The sequence below is a fragment of the Gasterosteus aculeatus genome, chromosome 21 (genome assembly GCF_964276395.1).
Source record: "Gasterosteus aculeatus chromosome 21, fGasAcu3.hap1.1, whole genome shotgun sequence".
Taxonomy (NCBI): Eukaryota; Metazoa; Chordata; class Actinopteri; order Perciformes; family Gasterosteidae; genus Gasterosteus; species Gasterosteus aculeatus.
In genome coordinates this window covers 20,632,555-20,655,430 of record NC_135708.1, presented here as the reverse complement: position 1 = coordinate 20,655,430, position 22,876 = coordinate 20,632,555, and the positions used below count along the sequence as shown (strand labels likewise).

At 47.9% G+C, this 22,876-nt stretch overlaps 3 protein-coding genes across 29 annotated transcripts in view; 1 reads left to right on the top strand and 2 right to left on the bottom strand.

Moving 5' to 3' along the window:
- ssr1 (signal sequence receptor, alpha) overlaps positions 1–16,312 on the bottom strand; it is a 38,175-nt gene extending 21,863 nt beyond the window's left edge. For 2 of the 8 annotated variants that reach the window (XM_078096365.1, XM_078096372.1), the window contains exons 1-9: positions 15,946–16,312; positions 15,060–15,193; positions 14,767–14,860; positions 14,447–14,550; positions 13,937–14,095; positions 13,570–13,646; positions 13,418–13,496; positions 13,190–13,283; positions 12,870–12,907 (exon numbers count right to left, since the gene is read on the bottom strand). In XM_078096365.1, coding sequence (XP_077952491.1) covers positions 12,870–12,907; positions 13,190–13,283; positions 13,418–13,496; positions 13,570–13,646; positions 13,937–14,095; positions 14,447–14,550; positions 14,767–14,860; positions 15,060–15,193; positions 15,946–16,015 — 849 coding nt within the window. In that variant the 5' untranslated portion in view covers positions 16,016–16,312. Of the gene's footprint in view, positions 1–12,455; positions 12,751–12,869; positions 12,908–13,189; positions 13,284–13,417; positions 13,497–13,569; positions 13,647–13,936; positions 14,096–14,446; positions 14,551–14,766; positions 14,861–15,059; positions 15,194–15,945 lie in introns of those variants that run through there. The other 6 variants (XM_078096366.1, XM_078096370.1, XM_078096367.1 and 3 more) reach the window with 5 other exon arrangements.
- Positions 2,331–12,342, top strand: LOC120813207 (protein NLRC3-like). 6 transcript variants are annotated; one of them, XM_078096351.1, is made up of 13 exons: positions 2,331–2,636; positions 3,146–3,263; positions 3,352–3,462; positions 3,819–3,886; positions 3,995–4,030; positions 4,067–4,112; positions 4,769–4,815; positions 4,966–6,769; positions 7,128–7,301; positions 7,982–8,155; positions 8,434–8,607; positions 11,146–11,192; positions 11,337–12,342. In XM_078096351.1, exons 1-13 carry the CDS (start codon positions 2,540–2,542, stop codon positions 11,948–11,950), a joined length of 3,510 nt encoding a protein of 1,169 aa, XP_077952477.1. In that variant the 5' UTR covers positions 2,331–2,539; the 3' UTR covers positions 11,951–12,342. The 6 variants fall into 6 exon arrangements, with proteins under 6 accessions (XP_077952477.1, XP_077952475.1, XP_077952476.1 ...); XM_078096349.1 differs by having other exon boundaries at positions 3,995–4,112; XM_078096350.1 differs by lacking the exon at positions 3,995–4,030 and having other exon boundaries at positions 3,819–3,922.
- A 295-nt stretch (positions 16,313–16,607) lies between the features above and the next one.
- The window catches only part of LOC120814841 (uncharacterized), a 35,943-nt gene continuing 29,674 nt past the window's right edge, over positions 16,608–22,876 (bottom strand). For 6 of the 15 annotated variants that reach the window (XM_078096334.1, XM_078096344.1, XM_078096342.1 and 3 more), the window contains 15 exons: positions 22,375–22,473; positions 22,178–22,282; positions 21,811–22,101; positions 21,505–21,621; positions 21,280–21,384; positions 21,040–21,144; positions 20,847–20,951; positions 20,686–20,778; positions 20,504–20,596; positions 20,291–20,395; positions 19,705–19,882; positions 19,306–19,398; positions 19,084–19,170; positions 18,766–18,859; positions 16,608–18,229 (listed from right to left, as the gene is read on the bottom strand). In XM_078096334.1, the coding sequence (XP_077952460.1) occupies positions 17,989–18,229; positions 18,766–18,859; positions 19,084–19,170; positions 19,306–19,398; positions 19,705–19,882; positions 20,291–20,395; positions 20,504–20,596; positions 20,686–20,778; positions 20,847–20,951; positions 21,040–21,144; positions 21,280–21,384; positions 21,505–21,621; positions 21,811–22,101; positions 22,178–22,282; positions 22,375–22,473 (1,911 nt within the window). In that variant the 3' untranslated portion in view covers positions 16,608–17,988. Of the gene's footprint in view, positions 18,230–18,731; positions 18,860–19,083; positions 19,171–19,305; positions 19,399–19,704; positions 19,883–20,172; positions 20,396–20,503; positions 20,597–20,685; positions 20,779–20,846; positions 20,952–21,039; positions 21,145–21,279; positions 21,385–21,504; positions 21,622–21,810; positions 22,102–22,177; positions 22,283–22,374; positions 22,474–22,876 lie in introns of all 15 variants that reach the window. The other 9 variants (XR_013454207.1, XR_013454208.1, XM_078096336.1 and 6 more) reach the window with 8 other exon arrangements.

Below are 22,876 nucleotides of genomic sequence, written 5' to 3'. Positions count from 1 at the left end.
CATTGGCGTCCCGGTTTGTCCCTGCATGCGTTTGCCCCGGTGAACAGATCCGTCCCCGTCGTGGTTCCTTTCATTGGCCGCATTGCTGCCGGCTCCTCCGTAAGCTTGAAGTCGCTCGTCGTCCACCGGGGAGACTTGAGCAGCCGGGCCGCGTGACGGACGTCACGGCGCTCATCCAAAGCTTCACGCGTCACCTTGCAGCTGAAACTCCAGATTCCCCGCCATGTCCTCCACCCTCCTCGTCCCGGTGCGGCGGGACAGCGGGACGTTTCGAACGCTTCTTTTTCCTCTGGACTCGACCACGCACTCCTTCACAAACTGCCCCTCACAGAATGGCTTCGTGTTCTGGTTCTGGTCGCTGCATCTCTGGCTGCAGCTTTGTAAAACAGCCGTGTGGTTTTTCGAGCTTTGCTAGTAAATCCGTTGATCCGCGCTCGCTCGGCATCAGTCGAGTTTTTGTCTTTATCGCCATGTTCGGTCTCGTGAAGCCGTTTCAAATTGTACTCTTTCAACACGGCGACATGCTCCCCACAAAGCAAACACACAGGTTTACCTTTGACTTCAGCAAAGGAGGAAATAGTCCATCTTTGTTTGAAACAGAAGGTAGAGTTCAGGGGTGACCTGTCAATCACACGCATTTCACGTGCACAGTTGACGTGCACCGTGAGAATAAATGGCCTTCAAAATAAAAGCAATGCGCTTTTAGTTAGAAAATATGTTTTTTTTTTCTACGTCATGTGGTCTTTCGCGGGCCGGTCAGAATCCTCCCGCGGGCCGTACGATGCCCAGGTCTGCTCTAAACCGACCTACCACGATCTGACCCATCACACCGCTTACCTCACTGCTACGACACACTGGGCGACAGCCGCTGGCTTCTAATGCAGTGTCTCTAACAGAGGCACCTACGGGTGCATGTAGACCCCAGGGTATCTGACCTGGTCCTGCTCCACAGCACTCCTGGGGTAAGTACACACACACAGACCTGGGTGGACAATAGACCACCGTTTAACAAACAACATAAACCATATATTCTTTCAATGTCTCAATCAATGTCACTCAATCTCTGCCAAGACACAAGCCCCGCCCCCAAACAAACATTTTATAGAGCAGAGCTGGATTGGCTGGAGGAACAGCTGGCCACGCCCACATCGTCAGCAGCAACTCACCACACCTGTGAAGAACAGACTGGAAACAAAGACATGGGGGAGGAGACACACAGACACAGACACACACACACACACACACACGCACACACACACATACACAAAGAGACAGACACACACACACACAGACACAGACACACACACACACAGACACACACACACACACACAGACACACACACACACACACACACACACACACACACAAACACACACACACACACACACACACACACACAAACACACACACACACCCACAGACACACACACACACACACAGACACACACACACACACACACAGACACACACACACACACACAAACACCCACACACACCCACAGACACACACACACACACACACTGACACACACACACACACACACACAGAGACACACACACACGCACACAGACACAGACACACGCACACAGAGACACACACACACACACACACACACACACAGACACACACAGGTTCCTGAATGACGACACGTCCTCCATTGCTGTGTGCGCTGGATGACCTCACAGAGGTCAAAGTTCAACAACGACCGCCAGCCGACTGGCGTCAAGGACACGTCGCTGCGCGCTGAGCGTGTGAAGGATTCATTCAGAAAGAACAGCGAGCGCGTAGAAAACACCTTCGGCCGTGAGCAGAGATTCTCCTCGCGAGCGACAAAGTTCACCTTCCTGCTCGCTCGCATCAACCTGATTTGCGCTCTCAAATTTTGAGTAATTTGCCAAAACAAAAGGGCCCCCTTTTGTTTTGGTTTGAGCACCTGCCCCCTAAAATATCTGCAACCCACCACACGCAAATATATTTAACAACAATAACCGAAATGGGACAAAGGGAGGAACTTTAAGATGAAAACACTTAGTCACATTCAGGCACATTTTACTGTATGCAAGCAGGCTTCTTTACTGCCTGTTCTTACCCACAATCCTTTGCACAGCAGGTATGAGCCATGGGTTGAGGAAGTAGCACGAAGCCTCAGTAGAATCCTGAATGTAACAACGTGTACTTTGTGAGGAAGCGGCAGTTTGTCATAAAGGTAAAAGGTTTAACACGCAGCTTCAGACTGATACGAGTAAGTTGTTCCGCCCAAACAGGTTCAACCAGATCCTCAAAGTGGAGAGAAGAATAAAAACACTCTGACTCTGTTGTCTTAGTGGATGTTTTTATTCAACATAAACTCTTCACCACATTTGTTACAAAGGTTTCTGCTTCATCACGTGTTCCCTACTAGTCGAGGACCTTTGACCTTTGTGAACACGGCTCACACTGACACTCAGTCAACCAGTCAGACTTTGTACTTTGATGGTGACGTGAGGAAACACCTTCTCTGATAAAAGATAAGAAGCTGCTTCGCTTCACTCCGTCTGATGGAAGCTGAAGTGAAGCACGGAGCTCCTTTTCTACACGGACCTGCTGAGGACAGAAGAGAGCTGCTCACTGAGGAAGTTCATGTCTACAAGCTCAGTAAGTGGAGCTGTGATTGGTTGAATGATCATTGATGGTTGTGAACGTGTGATTGTTTAAAGCTGTGAAACAAGATGGCGCCTGTGTGAGCAGGCAGAGAGGAGCTGCTGTTGGTCTGAATGATGAAGAAGAGGAGCTCAGTCTGATCTGGGGTCTGTGAGGACTGTTACTGATGAGGAGGGGAAGGTAGCAGACGGAGGGGCACTAGGACCCAGCAGGGACCACAGAGCTCACCTGGGCCTTTGCTCCTCAAACACACCTGAGAGACGCTCTGTTTGTCTCACCTGCTGCTTCAGTCCTTTAAGTCCACAAAGCTTCATGTTCATTTCTTCATCTGCTTTAAACACATTTAGTCACTTTTAGAGTGTAAAGACAAGGCTTCCCCGTGTTACCATGGTAACCACAGTGTGTCCTCTTACTGGACAGTGTCTCATGAGAGTTTTAGTGTTGAGGTGAATGAGCTCTGTGTGTTTGTCCTGATGAAGGTCATAATGTGTGAGTTCTCCCAGCAGGTGGTTGTGAAGGTGTGGACTCTGCTATGAATCAGGCTGAGGACCCAGAGGACGGAGTCCGTCCCTCTGAAGCTCCTCTGTGTGGGGAACATGACAGCCAGACCAAAGCTCAGAGGTGAGAGGACCATCTCCAACTGTCCTCCACTCGTCTCCATGTCCCAACGTCTTTGACTCACTGACTCTGCTTCTACATGTGTGACCAGGACCCATCAGAGACCAGGACCTGAACCTGCACCCAGCTGTGTGTCCATGAAGAGTAACCGGTCTATGAATCCTCCTATGAAATTCAAAGATGGTCCCTCTGTTGATGCAAGGTGAGGGTCTCAGGCTGATGATGAGGTGTTTCTACCAGACTCTCTGGTGGAGGTTCTGGGTTTCTTGCTCCAGGGCCCTTCAGCAGTGTCCTGTGAGAGAGGGAGAGCTCCATGGAGGACTTGGTGAGACCTGTTGGGACTAAACCAAACAGTGAGCTGAAAGACTGAGCTGTTGATTCTCATTGGGACCAGCAGAACCAGTAGACCTAAACCACTACAGGGACTCATGTGGTCCACATCCAGACCTCACGTCATGGACCTTTACCTTATTTTGGTCTCTGAGGACGGACACCATGTGAGCTGATGCTTCATGATTAGATGATGATGTGATGATGTAATCTGAGTGTTTCTTTCAGGTCACATCAGCAGAGAGGAAAGTCTGCTGAACCCAGATGTTTGTCCATGAAGAGCGATCGGTCTCAAGGTCGATCAATTGACTTCAAAGATGATCGGTCTCAAGGTCGATCAATTGACTTCAAAGATGATCGGTCTCAAGGTCGATCAATTGACTTCAAAGATGATCGGTCTCAAGGTCGATGGATTAACTTCAAAGATGATCAGTCTCAAGGTCGATTTATTGACTTCAAAGATGATCAGTCTCAAGGTCGATCAATTGACTTCAAAGATGGACGCCGTTCTTATGACCCAGAGTAAGTTCTTAAACAGATGAACTGTTTTAATCCTCAGTCATGAATCACAGAAATGGTCGTTCATTGTTTAAAGTGTTGTTTCCATGACGATCCATTATGACAGAACTCATTATCTTCATCTAACTGGTCTGTGAGTGTTAAAGTGTGAATCACTAACTGTAAACATCCTCAGATGTAAACACAATGTGAGCTAGTTCCTCCACATCAGGATCAGCAGAGGTCGCATCTGGAGACAGATGACTGGGACTGATCATGTGATTAGAATGAACTCAGTGCTCTGTGGACCAGCTGACGTGGTCTCTGGACTCCATGCAGAGGTTTGGACAAAGTATCGTCAGTAGACTCTGTGAAAAGGTCCAAAGACTAGTTTCAGAAGGTCTAAGGAGACTTCTAGAGGTCAGAGGACGGACTGAAGAGGTTTGGAGAAGTTCCATAAGACTTTATCAGATGCAGAGGTCTGCAGACGTTGTTTTTAGAACAACTAAAAACAACTCAAACTGTCACTCAACTAATAAACTGTCCGTCATCTTCGACAGTCTTCAGCATCTGGTTTCCATGGTGATCAATCATGACAGAAGCCAATATCTTTAACTAATGTTGTATTGGTGTTGATGGTCCAAACACCATGTGAGCTGATGGTTCATGTTCCTCCACAGAGAGGACCAGGAGAGCTCAGAGCAGCTGGCTGACTGTCTGCAGAGCAGTAAGAGGATTTCTCTACAGATGCTGATAAATGAGATCTTCACTAATGTCTCAAGAGACGGACAGAATATATTCATAGTCATTCTCTGAGGAGAGGACATGTTGACATCTATTCTTTGACTCATTGATCTTCTTTGTTGTCTTCATCCAGGACTTCATGCTGCAGTTTGTCAGCGTGAACTCAAATCCAACCTGAAGAAGAAGTTCCAGTGTGTGTTTGAGGGGATCGCTAAAGCAGGAAACCCAACCCTTCTGAATGAGATCTACACAGAGCTCTACATCACAGAGGGAGGGACTGCAGAGGTCAATCAAGAACATGAGGTCAGACAGATTGAAACAGCATCCAGGAGACCAGCCAGACCAGAAACAACCATCAGGCAAGAAGACCTCCTCAAAGCCTCAGCTGGAGGAGAGGAACCAATCAGAACCGTGATGACTAAGGGAGTGGCTGGCATTGGGAAAACAGTCTTAACACAGAAGTTCACTCTGGACTGGGCTGAAGACAAACACCACCAGGACATACAGTTCACATTTCCATTCACCTTCAGAGAGCTGAATGTGCTGAGAGGGAAGAAGTTCAGCTTGGTGGGACTTGTTCATCACTTCTTCAGTGAAACCAGAGCAGCAGGAATCTGCCGGTTTGAAGAGTTCCAGGTCGTGTTCATCTTTGACGGTCTGGATGAGTGTCGACTTCCTCTGGACTTCCACAACAATGAGATCCTGACTGATGTCACAGAGTCCTCCTCATTGGATGTGCTCCTCACAAACCTCATCAGGGGGAAGCTGCTTCCCTCTGCTCGCCTCTGGATCACCACACGACCTGCAGCAGCCAATCAGATCCCTCCTGAGTGCGTCGGCATGGTGACAGAGGTCAGAGGGTTCACTGACCCCCAGAAGGAGGAGTACTTCAGGAAGAGGTTCAGAGATGAGGAGCATGCCAGCAGGATCATCTCTCACATCAAGACCTCACGGAGCCACCACATCATGTGCCACATTCCAGTCTTCTGCTGGATCACTGCTACAGTTCTGGAGGAGGTGTTGAAGACCAGAGAGGGAGGAGAGCTGCCCAAGACCCTGACTGAGATGTACATCCACTTCCTGGTGGTTCAGTCCAAAGTGAAGAAGGTCAAGTACGATGGAGGAGCTGAGACGGATCCTCACTGGAGTCCAGAGATTAGGAAGATGATCGAGTCTCTGGGAAAACTGGCCTTTGATCAGCTGCAGAAAGGCAACCTGATCTTCTATGAATCCGACCTGACAGAGTGTGGCATCGATATCAGAGCAGCCTCCGTGTACTCAGGAGTGTTCACTCAGATCTTCAGAGAGGAGAGAGGACTGTACCAGGACAAGGTCTTCTGCTTCGTCCATCTGAGTGTTCAGGAGTTTCTGGCTGCTCTTCATGTCCATCTGACCTTCTTCAGCTCTGGTGTCAATCTGCTGTCAGGAGAACAAACAACCTCCCTGGAGTCTAAACACTTTAAAGTCAATCCTGACCCAACGTGTCTCTACCAGAGAGCTGTGGACGAGGCCTTACTGAGTCCTAATGGACACCTGGACTTGTTCCTCCGCTTCCTCCTGGGTCTTTCCCTGGAGACCAATCAGACTCTCCTACGAGGTCTGCTGACACAGACAGGAAGTGGCTCACAGACCAATGAGGAGACAGTCCAGTACATCCAGCAGAAGATCAGTGAGAAGGTGTCTCCCGAGAAAAGCATCAATCTGTTCCACTGTCTGAATGAACTGGATGATGATTCTCTAGTGGAGGAGATCCAACAGTCCCTTAGTTCAGGAAGTCTCTACTCAGAAGAACTGTCTCCTGCTGATTGTTCAGCTCTGGCCTTCATCTTACTGTCATCAGAAGACGATCTGGAGGTGTTTGACCTGAAGAAATACTCTGCTTCAGAGGAGGCTCTTCTGAGGCTGCTGCCGGTGGTCAAAGCCTCCAACAAAGTTCTGTAAGTACAGAGAGTCAGATTCATACATCAGGACTTCAACACGCTGCCGTCTTTTCTACTTAATGTTCAAATTTTCTTAGTTTTCTTTCTTTAAAACAAGTCAGAGGACAGAGAAGCTTCACGTTGTATTTAGCTCTTACAAACAGCAGTAAATATCTCTGCCTGGTCCTGATGTCAATACTATCGTACTTCCTGTCAACAACAGAGAACTATGAATTTATTTCTCTTGTTTAAAGTAAAACAAAAGAATTGTGAACACATTTTCTTTGCTCTTAATGATGTATTTTAGTCAAAACTCCTCATCAAATAGCATTTAATTTTAGCATAAATAATATCGTTGTTGTTGTTGTCTCTTCAGACTGAGTGGCTGTAACCTCTCAGAGAGAAGCTGTGAAGTTCTGTCCTCAGTCCTCAGCTCTCAGTCCTCTAGTCTGAGAGAGCTGGACCTGAGTAACAACCACCTGCAGGATTCAGGAGTGAAGATCTTGTCTGCTGGACTGGAGAGTCCACACTGTGACCTGGAGACTCTCAGGTCAGATTAAGTTAATGTGTCCTTAATGATGTGTTTATGGAACTGTGGAACCGGGGGAACTAATTTTAGAGACAAAACTTGGGTCTAAAAGCCCTTTTTGTGAATGTATGTATGTTTCCATTACATCATAAGAACCTTGTAGACAAGACATATTTACTACACAGCAGCTTGAAAATAGCAATGTTCTTTCACGATAAAACATCACATGTTCATCCTGTTGTTCCTGTAATTCAGGCTTTGTGATGTCCTGTTTCATTCAATGAATGAATGAAAAGTAGAGGTGGGAAAGAGACGGAAGATCTTAATGTGTGTCTCTACAGTGATGATCTGCTGTGTGATGGTTGATTATTTCTGATTTGATGAAGATCCATTCCTCATTCACACTCACTTTGTTCTCTATCTTTCTTTGGAAGGAGTCAGATGGAGGATAGAGAAGCCTAACTTTGTATTTAACTAATAAACAACATTAAATATCGCTGCCTCATCCGGATATTGATACCACAGTAATTCCTGTAAACAGTAGAGCACAATAAACGTCCTTGTTTAATGTAGGACAAAATAATCGTAAACACTTTCACTGAACATGTTTTCCTTTTTGTTCTTACTGATCGTATTCTAGTCCAAACTCATCAGAGGATTTAATGTGAATACAAATGTTATTTTGTTTGTTGTCTCTTCAGACTGAGTGGCTGTAACCTCTCAGAGAGAAGCTGTGAAGTTCTGTCCTCAGTCCTCAGCTCTCAGTCCTCTAGTCTGAGAGAGCTGGACCTGAGTAACAACCACCTGCAGGATTCAGGAGTGAAGATCTTGTCTGCTGGACTGGAGAGTCCACACTGTGACCTGGAGACTCTCAGGTCAGGATTCAATCAATGTCCACTTGGTGTCTTTATTTAATCCAATGGTAATGGATTTGTAACCTTCATAAGATTCTTTCTGCTTGATTTAAATCAAAATTGTGTTTTCCACATATTTCCATGAACATGTAGAAATTATCTTCAATATAATGTTACAAATAGAGACCATCAGTAACAATGTTAATGTGACCCCTCAGTACCTGATAGTAAACCAGTCCTGCAGTGCCCCTCCAGCCCCTCAGATCATGTGACATGTGTGTTGTGTTGTGTGTCTGCAGCCTGTCAGGCTGTCTGATCACAGAGGAAGGCTGTTCTTCTCTGGCCTCGGCTCTGAGCTCCAACCCCTCCCATCTGAGAGAGCTGGACCTGAGCTACAATCATCCAGGAGACTCAGGAGTGAAGCTGCTGTCTGCTGGACTGGAGGATCCTCACTGGAGACTGGAGACTCTCAGGTATGAAGAGGCTGCAGCCACAGACCATCAGTCTGTAGAGGAGCTGGAAACCTTTTCTCTGTCCCACTGTCAGCCTGGTTAATAAGACCCTGACACACCAAGCTGACCTCAAACCACCAGAGACTCATCCAACTGTTTGCGTCCCACATGAGACCATCAACACAGACAGAAGTAGTGAGGATCAGTAGCCAGGATGAGCCTGAACAGGGAGGAAGTTGATGAAAGGCTTGTTGTTATAAGAGAGGACAGTGTCTCCTGACACGCTGACGCCATCATGGTGGGTTGATATGAGTCAACGTGGTCACGCTGCAGGTTTGTGGGCTCTTATCAAACAACACTGTGCAGCTGGTCATCTGCCTCCAGTGTGTGTTTGTCCTTTAGTCCAGACATTACTATTAAGAGACAAACAGTAGAAACAGTTCAAAGCGTCTTGATGGATCATCACAGGAGGAACGTTTGGTGTTTTAAAGGAGTTCAGCTTCTCCTGGTTTTGGTGCTTTGCACTGAGAGACGGTTCCCTGGATGATCAGAGTGGACTTGTTGAAGCTACAGGTGACAGTCGGCCACAGACGCTCAGTGAAGAACCAACAGCTGATGGTGGACCTGGTGTCCGTTTCAAGTAGGAGGTTTAACAAACTAAACTCTGAGTTTCTGGGTTCAGAACAGCTGTTGGTTCAATCAAGTCGAGTAGGTTGACTCAGAGTTGAGCGCGTGCAGCATCACAGTATGAAGGCAGCATGAATGGATCCATGATGCTACGAGTTACCATGACAACCACCACAAACAATATATTCAGCCCTATTGAGCTGCACATATTAATGCAAGCCAACGAGTATGAACCCGTAATTAGACAGAAAAGCAACACGCTACTGCAGCAAAAGACAGAGGAACGTAAGTAAGTCCCAAAATAGTTTTGGGACTTACTTACGTTTTCAGAGCGACGCAGACGCAAGACGCCCTTGCGTCCTTGCGTCTAAAGCGACGCCTCCCGCAGCGCACCAGGCTGCGATTGGTCCGCTAACTACGTCCTTTACGGAGTCTCACGTTTCCACTTTCACAGCCCGGCTGCAGCGTGTGGTGTTCATCACGTAACGTAACGGGGAATCTTCTTGTAAATAAATGATTCTGGTCCTCAGCATCTGCAGCGCTCGTACAGGACGTCATGGCGGCTAAACGGGTCTCTGTGATGTCATAGAAGTCTCTCCCTATAAAACGTTGATCTAACTGATGTCGCTCCTTCATCAATGAGGAGTGATGAACTGATCCAGCAGCTCAGATGAACCGGAGCAGCTTCAAGTGTTTCCATGTGTTGCTGTGGTGATTTAGACAAACCTGCTTCAGGGAACCGAAAAGCCTGAACGACATCATCTCATCCTGAAGATGATCCGGCTAACTCAGTTAACCACGTACGAGGACCAGGAGCCTGCTGCCGGTTTGGAGTCTCGATGACGTCTCCGCTTGTCCTTTAATTAAAGAATCGTTAGTTTTAATACACAATGATGGAGACAGACAAGTTCAATTTAAACATGAAGTTATGAATCTGTCCTCCAACAAACGTCAGGTGTCTCGCTCAGGGACACTTTGACATGGGACACGGAGCAGCCGGGACTGGAACCACCAACCCTGCGGTTCTAGTTGTATCTCAGGTGTAACCGGTACGGAGACGTGGAGACCAGCGGGTCATTTCACAGAAGACTCCCTGAGAACCGGCTGAGAAGAGTCTGATGGTCCCGTTAACTAAACCTCACATCTCCCACATCCAGCAAATCGATACCGAGGCTGAATGTCGACAAACCGACCGCAGAAATGTGGATTAGACTTAAATATAACGTTAGTAGTATTTATAAACTGTGACCCTCTGGCATCGTTCACTGTTGCTGAGGTGAAATGCATTCTGGGATATTTGAACAGAGCAGCCTGCTCCGATGCATTCTGGGTCAAATGGGCGGGCTCGAGTCACATCTGGGTATTATGACGGTTCTCGGCCAGATGTGGACTTTAGAATTGGAACAGGACTCGGGCTGCGACTGATGACGTCTCACGAGGACAAAATGACACGTTGAGAAAGGACAAGATGTTCTCCTCAGGAGATGCTGGAGACCGAAGAGAGACAATAGTGGACTTGGTCCATCAGGTGACACAGAGACTCCTGAGGAACCTTCATGTTGACGTGAACCTGCTGGATGTGGAAGCAGCTGCTAGATCTCATGTTACAGAACTACTGTAGAAGACGATCACATGTCACATGTTGTGTTCACAGCTTGTTGTCACTGAACCACAAGTGGACAAAGAAACCACCTGATGAGGTTTAAACATTTATTCACTGACTGCTGAAGGAAACTGAGTGTGAAATAGAAGCTGACGGTCAGAATGATGCTGACAATAATAATAATAATAGATGAATGAGTGAACGTGATGAGCTGTGGTCATCGGCCAATCACAAGAAGAAGAGGTGCTCCATGTGGACATGAAGGACAAAGCTGTGTGTGATGTAATGTCCACGTCTCCATGCTGCTCTGACCCCCCTCCTCCTTTCAGGGTGGAGCCTGATGGAGTCCGATGGCTGAGACCAGGTCTGAGGAAGTGTAAGTGTGCTTTGATTCATGAAGATTCAACCATCTTCACACTGTGACATCACTCATTCACCTCTGTGACGTCATCATCAACGTGTCAGTAGATGAACACATGATTAATAACTGCAGCTGTATTGTGTCTTGTTCTCTCATCAGATTCCTGTGAACTCACAATCGACACAAACACAGTAAACAAAAGACTCAAACTGTCTGACAACAACAGGAAGGTGACACGTGTGAAGGAGGGTCAGTCGTATCCTGATCATCCAGACAGATTTGACTCCCGGGATCAGCTGCTGTGTAGAACTGGTCTGACTGGTCGCTGTTACTGGGAGGTCGAGTGGAGAGGAGACGTTGATGTATCAGTGAGTTACAGAGGAATCAAGAGGAAAGGAGTCAGTAATGACAGTTTGTTTGGATACAATGATCAGTCCTGGAGTCTGATCCGCTCTGATAAAGGTTACTATGTCTTTCACAATGACACACAAACACACATCTCCTCCTCCTCCTCCATCTCCTCCTCCTCTGGTAGAGTAGCAGTGTATGTGGACTGTCCTGCTGGCTCTCTGTCCTTCTACAGAGTCTCCTCTGACACACTGATCCACCTCCACACCGTCAGCACCACATTCACTGAACCTCTTTATCCTGGGTTTGGGTTTGTACTCTGGCATGATTCTGATTCCTGTTCTGGTTCCTCAGTGTCTCTGTGTTCTCTGCAGGAGGGAGAGTCTCCTCCTGGTGGAGAACCTTCCTCTCTGCTCACCACATAGTTCAGTCTGTGCAGCTGATGGTGGTTCATGTGGGTGTAGATGCAGGTGGAGCAGGTGAGGGGTACCTGAGCTGGTCTGGACTCTGGGGGGTCCACAGCTCTCTGGGACTTGTGGTGTTGCAGATGGAATCAATAATTATCGTTTAGATGTTTAATCTTCATCTTTATGTGTCACAATGTTCAAGTAGACGTTTAAGAGACAAATAAGGAAAATATGAATAATTATTTTAGCAGATTTCTACTTCAAATGTTTAATGAGATAATATCAGGTGCTTCTGTTTCTAACAGTATATTTAGTCCCTCCATGTATTACTTTGCTGACATACTTGTATGATTAAAGTCTGATTATTGCAGCAGGAAATTAATAATAAAAGTGAAACAATCGTCTCAAAAGTGACTTGATTATTTAGTTCTTTTCATTTTAAAGTTTGTTTTCCTACTTCAACTATTAAGTTATAATACGTTTATACATCAATGTGTCGTAAACACTTATCAGAACAAACAAAGACGACATCAAATCAAACTTTATTTCCTGCACATTTAAAAAACAAAATGAAAGCAGAAGCTCGTTTCCTCTGGATGGAATGAATCCATCAACGCTGTGTCTCCCACAGAGGAAACGAGCAGATAAAACCAGTCACATGATCCCTGTGTGTTTAAAGTCTCTCAGTGGAACGAGTCCCCACTCGTCCCGTCTTCATCCGTCCTCTGTGGACCGTCGCCATGGCGACCGTCACTCGTCCGAGCCGGCTGAGCGTTTCTGGTTCCTCTTGCGAGGAGATCTTCTGGGAGACGCTTTGTCTGGAGAGAAGAAGAGAAGAGAAGTCACCTCCGTGATGAAGATGTTTCATTCTGTTTAAACGGAGGCTGAAGACGTTTTGCTGCGTGTTGTTCATTAGTTATTTCATCTCTTAAGCAACACACACACACACACACATCTCACCTCTGCGACTCTGCACTGGAGACGCAGGGAAACATGAGAGAGAAACAGTGAGTGACCCTCATGCAGAGCGGAGGTTAAAGGTCAAACAGGGAGAGAACAGCTGATTCTGCGAGAAAAACGGCAGCAGAGATGAAAGCGTCCGAGCAACAAAAGAATGTCACTTTATATCTTTATGTTCTCTACAAAACCTCTGAAGCCTTTTAGATGCTTTCAAATATTCATCATGAGGATCAACTTCCAGAAGAAGCAGAGAGACAGAAGGAGACAAAGGGAGAGACAGAAGGAGAGGAGCCCTACTGATCTGGTTGAGGGTCTCCTGAGGGATCCAGCTGAGGTCCACGTCGTTGTGGCTGGAGGTCCCCATCTCCACCTTTGGCGCTGGGCGTCTCCTCTGAGGACAAAGAGTCAGACGTGAGGACACAGATTCTGCTCGACGTCCAACTCTGAGCTGCTCAGAAACGATGACATCGTCGTCACGTGACCGACACAGATGCTGCGGCGTCTGACTGGAGTCCACATCTGTACCTTCCTGGACTCGATCAGCTGGTGAAGCCCGACGACGACCAGCAGCCCGAGGCCCGACAGGAAGACGTAGAGGAAGATGCTGCAGAGACGAGGAAGAGGAGTAAGTGAGGGAGCAGGACGTGAGACGGAGGTGAGGCGGCGTGGACGCTTACGTCTCTCCGTCCAGTCCGTCCTCGCGCTCCGTGATGGTGACCGTCTGGTTGAACACGGCGTCCTGGAAGATGTTCCCCTACGAGAAGACAACTTTTACTCATTAGAGACTTTCAGGGACGAGTGAGGACGCCTCGGGACGCCGATGTGCGCTCTGGTTACTCCGATGAAAACGAATCCCTTCTGTGGGCGTCAGAGACTCGAGATGTTTGACTAACAAGTTAAACTTCCACAATACGTCCAGAAACAAAACAAGTTCTAACGCGTCAACAACTCAAAGTTTCATCCCATAAAACCTGAAGTGAGGAACGTAAAGACGAAAACACTTCAAACCAATCAAATCTATCCCCATGGGGGGGCGGGGCTTACGTTGGCGTCCTTGTAGTTGAGGTTGATGACCAGGCCGAAGGGCCGCCCCCCCATGGGCTCGGCGGGGATGAAGGAGTACTCGAAGGTGGCCTGCCGGCTGGCGGGAACCTCGATGCCGAGCTGCAGCGCCGTGAAGTTCTGGATGTAGAACTGGTAATCCTAAAGGGAAGGGGGCGGGGCCAGAGAGGAGCGCCGATTACATCATCGTGAGAAATAATAACGACTACTTTCACTTTGCTCGAGTCATCTACAGTAGTTTTCTCTTTAAAAAGGGAATAAAACATTGATACATTTAGAAATTGTATCAATTGTTCATGTCGTCTTTTTAATGCTGTAAAGAATGTTCTTATAGTTTAAGAAGCTTAACGCATAATAATTCATATCTGCTATTTTATATTAAAAGGAAAAGTTTATCACTAAAACTACATTTTACATATTACCCATGAACACATCGCCGTACAGTTGTAATGGTCCCTGAACGCATCACGGAGAGGTTAAAGGTCGTGGTACCTGTGGGTAACGGAAGGAGGCGTCCAGAGACTCCACCACGAAGTTCTCTGGTCCTTTGTTGGAGAAACCGAGCAGGAACTTCACGATTTCGTTGGCAGGGAAGTCTGAAGGAGAAGAGGAGGAGGAGGAGGAGGAGATGAAGAGTTCATTCTGCCGGTAAACAGCTGAAATATCGTCTTCTCTCCGGCGTCACACGGCTGCTTTGAATGAACGTGAATATGACTTTACTACCAAAGGACGGGATGTAAAATAAAATAAAGCTTTATTTGATCACTTGTTTCCTTTGCTTAAGGAGATAAGGAAGCATGGAGGGACCTTACCGTCTCCTTTGACGAAGAGGATGGTGGTGTCTGCGTTGGGGGACGCCTTCACCTCTCCGACCAACGCCTCCTCCTCTTCCTCTTTTTCTTCCGTCTGTAAACAAACAAGTTTGTTTCAGCAGCAGCTTCGTCTTCATCATCAACATCTTCATCCTCATCTTCATCAACGTGCTTCAAGTGAAACGTCATCAGCTTCACAAATGTAACGAGCTGCCAGGAACAAGAAGAAGGAAAGAAGCTGAGGAGTGAGAATGACTCTCAGCGCCAGAGGAGTGAGATATCTAATCCGTCACCAGCTCCACGTTCTCGTCGTCCTCCACTTCCGCCTCGTCGTCCTCGTCTTCAGTCGCCACGTCGTCCACAACGTCTTCGTCCGCGGCCTCCGTCTCCTCGTCCTCCATCAGGTCCTGGGCGCTCGCCCCCGTCCCTGAAGGAGCAACGCTTCATCCATCAGTGTATCATCATTCAGCACTTCATCCATCAGTTTATCATCATTCAGCACTTCATCCATCAGTGTATCATCATATACAGTAACACGTAGTGTGTTAATCACTACTCTTCGTAGTGGTTTAAAATACAGCATGAGCCTTAATGTTAGCTGTTAAAGCTAGGCTAGTTATCCTAACATGAAACATTAGCCAGTTTAGATAAACATTTACAGATGCATATAGATTACTATGAATATATACGCAGTTACTTGAGAATGTTTAAGTTTAAGGTGTAACGTGTCGGGCAACGAAAGTGGCAGCCAACGGAGCTACTTACTTGAAGGCTAACAGAGCTAACGTTACCTAGCTTGAAGGCTAACAGAGCTAACGTTACCTAGCTTGAAGGCTAACAGAGCTACTTAGCTTCGAGGCTAACTGCTAACGGGCTAAGGACACGTCAGTCTAGCAGGGGGAGAAACGGCACGTATGTTGCACACTATCATATAACGTTACGTCGATTAAAACATTAAAAATAAGACAGCGCTGCATTTCAATATTTCGTAAACGCACCGAGTGAGTGAAAATAGTCCCCTTTATTCCCCCGGTTACTTTCAGCTAGCACACGTGAAATGGAGAAAGGCCTCTTAAATTTCATCCACAGCAGCTAGTTAGCCAAGCTAGCTAAATCTAGCATATTGAACATTATTTGCTAACTGAACACTTCTTAACACCGGGGAGCAGCGAGACTCACCGTTGACGAGGAGGGTCGCCGGGAAGGCGAACAGCGCGAGCAGCAGCAGTTTAGGGAGAAACTTCATCATTTTGGGGGCGAAATCAGTGCGTTCTCAGTCAGTGTGGACAGCCGGGCTTCCGGTTCTGTTATCACGACGCATGCGCAGAAGAACCCGTACGTTTGTTACCCATTCGATCCTTAAGCGCGGTGCTTACGTCATAGACAGGTGTCGTTACGTTAAATAATCGGAGTCCGACTCACGGTTGATTCAGGAGTATTTATTTTAAGAGGTTTTTACATTTACAGGACTCTGTGTTCGGGTTAAATTGTTAGGGGGGGAACACAAATCCACGGGGGACCAATTTCAGCGAAACACCGGAAGTATAAGCCGACCGGAAAACAAAGGTAATAATAATATTTATTATTAATTTTAGGGCTGTGGTTAATATTACACACTTATACACCAAATATTTTCTAGAAGTTGTCTTTTTACTCTTCAACAAGACAAAACAGGGATTGTTTTTGGAGTGTTAAACATACTTTGGCATTAATAAATGCATTAAATGTTCCAAGTAATTCCAGTTAATACCTAAATATATATCAAAATTAGCATATAGTTATATTAATATGAAACATAAATGAATATACATGCAACAGACAGTATGAATGAGAAGAACCACTTTACTTGTTCTAATGATCTGTTTTTTATTCCTATAACACGACACACTCAGTAATTATCACAAGGCAAACAAAACACAACTGAAAATGTATAACTTCAAATAATATGTAAAGGAACTTCTGTGAGATACTAAATTAAAAAAGCCCAAAAATAAATCCTCAAAGCGAGAAAGAAAAAAAGGATTGTGTAATAAAAATCAACACAGTTAACAGATGAATACTCAGTAAATCATATTCTATTTCATCTAGTTTTTATGGAATTAAAAATGCTCTTCAGTTAGAATGACAAACTGTGGCGGAGTGACGTTTCTTTAGTCGGATGCAACAAGCACAGCAAACAAACCTAAAAAACACAACTCAAACAGGTTGAATATGTCCTGAAACACGGGATATGAAAACCGTCTGCGACGTACAGAACTCTGGGACCTTAAACTGAGTTATATAGTCAGAAGAAGAGAGTTGGTGAAGTCCTTCACAGACACAAAAGTTAGTGTGTGACCCTCAAAGAAGAAGATCTAACCAATCAGGATCCACACAGGGTTCCACTTGTTGTTGTTTACTCCTCCCTTTGGTCGTGTTACTCTTTAATTCTCCTCCATCCTTAAAATACTAAAATTTAAAAAGACATGGAAACGGTCCATCCCTTAATGCGGTCTGACTTCCTGTCTGCGGCTCTCAGCTCAAAGCCCGATGGTTCCTCCTGAAGACGTAAATATTAAAAAACACAACCATATATTTATTCTTATCCATCAACAAATGGGACGATAACTTTTTCTGGGGACTACTTTCAGCAGCGGATGAATCTTCGCTCGGTGCTCAGGTGAGTCTCAACAGTGTGTTTCCACGGTGACGCAGGAACTCATCTGTGTCTTTTTAATTCCTTACTTTTTCAGTTACTGTTTTCGCATTAGAATTTAAACTGAACATAAATTATCCACTCGAAAAATCCTCTTATTTGGATTCTGCTTTAAAAACAAAAGGAGAATAGGTCAATAATAACAGTTCCAGAAGCTTCTAATGGCTCAAACCTGCCTCTGTTCACGCATCTGGTTTCCTCTGCGTAGAATATTTAACGCGTCGACCGCATGCCAGGAAAGTTGTGATGTTTAGAAGTTCTATGAACTACTTTACAGAAACAGTGATTTAACCTCTCAGAACACAATCTTCTACATTGGAATATCTACGGACTCATCATTTCTGTCCTTAACTTATATAAAAATATGTTTTGTGAACAAAAAGGATCATTTGAGTGTTTGAGTACTTTCTCAATTAATTTGGGACTTTAGTGCAAAGAAGAATCTGATTTTCTGAGGATTTGTTGCTATTTGCTCTGTGAGATTAATCACTGTTTTTGTGAATGGAGTCTGGTGGTTAATAACCTCTTCAGATATTTATCATAACCTTTGTCCTGCTGACTGATGCCTGATTCATATTTGACCCCCGTCCCCTAGTTGCAGAACTCCACGTAGTTGGCGGGCAGCATGCCGGCCTTGCCGGTGCGCTGCACGGTGCCGTACATCCAGCCCTCGTCGATGGGCTGCGCGTTGACGATGACGTCGCCGTCCCTGAAGGAGACCTCGTCGTGGTCCTGGGCGGCGTAGTCGTAGAGCGCCCGGTACACGCGCTGCGGGCGAGAGGGGGGGCACGCTCATTCACACCGCTCTGATAATGTCATATCTACTTATTTTACATTTTATAGGTATCATGCTGTTCAGGAACTTCTATTATTTCTTCTGTTGTGATATAATATAATTAGTTGATCAAACTCTGACAAGAATTCAGCATTAATTATCTTTAATTTTAATTTAATTTATTCAACTTTTATTGTAAACAATTTAATAACAAAATGACAATGAAATAGAATAAAAATGGGAATTGTCAATAAAATCAGATGTAAAAAAGACCATTTCATATTCTACAATTATGTGACACAATTATAATTTCCCAGTGTCCCCTCTTGAATTATAGTGCTTGTTGTATTTAGTTCAACACATATTATGTAAATAAATGTGCATTAATGCATCATTATAAAAGGCAGTGAGCTCATTTGTCACCACAGATCATAAAAATCCCTCTAACGTTCTTTAGGACGAGGAGAAGCCTCCGGACGTCTGGAGCCAACGTACCATGGCGGCGGCGTGCGGCGGGGAGGTGACGGACCTGACGGAGGACATGCTGGTCTGGTGCATGTAACCATGGTGATGCTGCTGCATGTGGACGGCCTGATGGTGGTACGCTCCAGGGAGGACGGGAGCTGGACAGGAAGACGAGAGGAGAGGAAGCGTGAGACCTTCTGTCCTCCGATTGGTCGAGAGGTGGAGCCTCCTGTTCTGCGACTCAAGCGTGGAGTTAGTCGTGGGGGGGGGCGGGGTTAGGAGGAAGACATGCGGGCGTGCGTCTCCGCCGCCAGCGACCTGTGAGGCTAGAGAGGAGGAAGAGGAGGGAGAGGGAGAGGAGGCCACGCGAGGAGGGAGGTACCGGGAGTGTCGGCGCTGCTGCGGTCCCACAGGTCAGAGGTCAGCGAGCTGACGGACGGCTGGGACAGAGGCCTGCGCTCAATGCGCTCTGACAGGGGAGGGAGGGACGAGGAGAGGAGGGAAAGTCAAAGAGGACGTACATTGGTCCCTTAAATGAACGTCTTCTGCAAACATATAAGAAGAAGAAAACTTCTCGCCGCTCGTTTGCTTTCTGTTAAACTACCGGACATCCTGCGGAGGCTCTTGGACTGGATGTCGTCCTCCAGAGGGTCAAAGTCAAAGATGGAGCCCGGGTCCGTCCTCCACACCTTCAGGTCTTCAGATGGGGGGGTGGGGGGCATTTAAGATCATCACAGACAGAATATATGAGTCATCATAAGAGGAGGTCCGCACGTGTGAAAACAGTAAAATAAATAACGTATGAAAGCAAAGCAGCTGACGGCCGGAGGAGAGAACGTTCTAAACAGAGAGAACCACAGAAGAAGAAACTGAAGACATGAAATCAAGTGCAATAATAATACAGAATATCCCAATGGGATTAATTATGTGCCGGTTTTCATGCATTTTTAAAACATGGATTGAAACGGTTTCACTTTTCCTTTATTGCGGCGAGGTGACTGACCTACGATGATGCCTCCCGGTCGCCTGTCCGTCTCCATCGCCTGTGGGTGGGGCCCCCTGCCGTATCCCGCCTCCCCCATCATCTGATTGGCTCTCTGGTAGCGCTCCATGCCGGGCTCGTCCAATCCCGGCGTGCCGCCTCGGCCGCGCGCGCGCTCAAAGTCCTCGTGGTACTTGGCCTGTGGGGGGGCGCAGGAACCACGTCGTCATGGAAACGCCATGGAAATATTTAAGAGGGCCAACACACACACACACACACACACACACACACACACACACACACAGGTCAGGGTGCATTTGGTCAGTGAGCAAAAAAAACACACACAGATAATGTTTTTTGTTAAAATCTTTTACTGTGTACACACACACACACACACACACACGCGCGCACACACACACACACACACACACACACACACACACACACACACACACACACACACACACACACAGACAGACACACACACACAGCTCTGTCCTCCGCTGGTCGGCGTTAGTTAGCGGTGCCTCGGGCTCCGTCCGCGGTGCCACGTCACTCGTGTTAGCTCCTCCCGTAGCGAGGGGAGGCGTGGCTACCGGGCCGCTACCATGGAGACGCAGTCCTGTGACCTCCGGGCGCGCCGGTACTCGGGTGTGTCCGGCTCGCTGCTGCTGAGGCCCTTCATCTCCTGCAGCCCGCGCCGGTACTTCACCTGCACACACACACACGGTGCAACGTGTGACGTCACTCTGAGAAGGAGTGTGTGTCTGTGTGTGTCTGTGTATGTCTGTGTGTGTCTGTGTGTGTGTGTGTGTCTTGCCGAGCTGATGTTGTCCTGGTTCTGTCTGACTCGCTCCAGTTCTGGAGTCACGGCCACACTCGAGGCCTTCACAGAACTCTGCTTGTACTTCACCTGCGAGACGGACAGGAGACGACCTTTAGTCGAGAGTGTGCGCGTGTGTGTGTGCGCGCGCGCGCGTGTGTGTGTGCGCGTGTCCTCACCGAGCTGACGTTGTCCTGGTTGCGTCGGACGCGCTCCATCTCCGGCGTGTTGGCGACGGCGGTTCCTCGGCCCACCTCCTCCCTGTAGCAGACCTGAGCAGAGCCGAGAGTTAAAGGGAGCAGAGCGCCTCCTCCTGCGTCCACACGCGATTAACACGCACGTCACTGATCCTCTTGGCGTTCTCCCTGGCGAGGACGAGCTCCGGCGTCTCCGTGACGGAGGACATGAGGCCTCTCATCAGCTTTGAGTCCCAGGAGTAGTGCAGCTGGGGACAGAAGGACGTACGCAGGAAATGACGGTTGTGACTCATGCGAGCGGCGTGGAATAAGAGCTGCGAGCGGGAGGAGCCTCACAGAACTGACGTGTCTCTGATTGGCTCTGACTCGCTGCGTCTCCGCTGTCTCTGCGATCAGGCTGCGGCGTCCCTTCAGACGCTCCGCCTCGTCCCTGTACTTCTTCTGTGAGGACAGAGGGGACAGGAAGTCCCACTGATGTGATGGGAACCCTAACCGTACACACACGCACACAGACACACACAGACGCACACAGACACACACACGCACGCACACAGACACACACACACGCACACACACCTGGCTGTAGACGTCTTTGAGGTAGGAGGCGTGCAGCAGCTCTGGAGTGTCTGTAACCGTCCCGTAGCAGCTCTCTCTGAGCTGCTCCGTCTGCCTGTAGGACCTCTGTGACGCACACACACGCACACGCACGCACACACACGCACGCACACGCACACAATATATCACGTATGTGCTCATGTGTGCGTGTCCAATGGGTTTACATAGAGGTCAGTTAGGGGTCACCTGGCTCTGGATCTCAGAGGCTCTTTTCACCCTCAGCAGCTCAGGTGTCTCCTCCAGCCCGACGCCAGATAAGCCCCGCCCCTTCACTTCCTGCTCCAAGTCCTTCCTGTACGCCTTCTACACGCGGAGGGAATGAATCTCTACTCACGCTCTTTGTTTCCTACCGGCCCATTTGTTGTTGTCTCATTTTGTTTCTCTTTCTCTTCTTCTTGTATCTCAATTTAGTCTTTAGTGTCTCTTTGTGTTTCAAGGCCTCACAGAGCGTGTGCGTGTGCGTGTGCGTGTGCGTGCACGCGTGTGCGTTACCTCGCTCAGCAGGCTGCTAGCGCGGCAGGCTGCCAGGTATCCAGGCGTCAGGTCCACGTCCATCAAGGCTTTGCCTTTAATCTGCTCCTCGTAGTCCCTCCGGTACTCTCTCTGAGGGACGGAGACACATGAAGAAGACGGATCGAACCACCGATAAACACGAGTGTGAGGGAGGAGCTTCACCTCGCTCTGATTCCTCTGAGCTTCCTTGGACACTTTGTACGCCGCAGTGTCTCCGAACTCCATCTGACAACGGCCTCTGCTCCGCTCGTACTCCTCCCGGTACCTCACCTGAAGACACGGACAGAGTGAGACAGACACCGAGCTGTGATGGGCAGAGGGAGGCGGCGGCGCCGCGGCGACCAACCTGGCTGTGCAGCACGGCGTTCTCTTTGTGGTGGAGCTGCTCAGCCGTCTCCGCCGCCGCGTGGAACCGGGCCTTCTCCTCTTTGTGCTTCTTCTTGTACTCCACCTGTGTACGCGCGCACACACACACACACACACACACAGGTGTATGTCCGTACTTCTCCACCGGGAGGAGCCCCAGCAGCGATGATGTCATACGTTGCTCTGCAGCTTGCTGGCGTGCAGCGCGTGCTCCAGCTGCAGGAGGTTGGGCAGGTCGGAGGAGCCTTCTGCTTTCTGGTTGGTCCTGTACTTCACCTGGAGGACGGGAGGACACGTGGATGAACTGATGCATCCTGGGTATGCGTCTGTTTCTCTTTGAGAAGCCTTTCATCTGATACTTTATTGCCCGATCAGTTCGAAAGAAGCGGCATCTCGTGCTGAGACACGGCGAGCTGTTGCACAACGTTGTGAAGTGGAGCGGCTCTTCTTCTTCTGTGCTACGTGGGCGGCGAGCCCGCTGGACCCGACCCACGGGGGGGTGTGGGTCTGTGTGTGTGTGTGTGTGTGTGTCTGCATCAAAGCGCGTGTGTGCGCTCACTCTTCAACTTCTCCAGCTCTCATCCCACACTCCCTCTTTATTTGCCTCACAAAAAGGTTGCCATGGTTACGCCCACACAACAGGGTGAATGAGTGTGAGTCAAAGTGAATGAGGCGCACA

What these genes read in the sequence shown, in the direction of transcription:
- LOC120813207 (XM_078096347.1), top strand. Translation starts at nt 2,540, where the DNA reads ATGGAAGCTGAAGTGAAGCACGGAGCTCCTTTTCTACACGGACCTGCT. An exon ending in AGCCAGACCAAAGCTCAGAG is followed by an intron (nt 3,264 to 3,351) that starts GTGAGAGGACCA and finishes ATGTGTGACCAG; the next exon opens with GACCCATCAGAGACCAGGAC. An exon ending in GGCTGACTGTCTGCAGAGCA is followed by an intron (nt 4,816 to 4,965) that starts GTAAGAGGATTT and finishes GTCTTCATCCAG; the next exon opens with GACTTCATGCTGCAGTTTGT.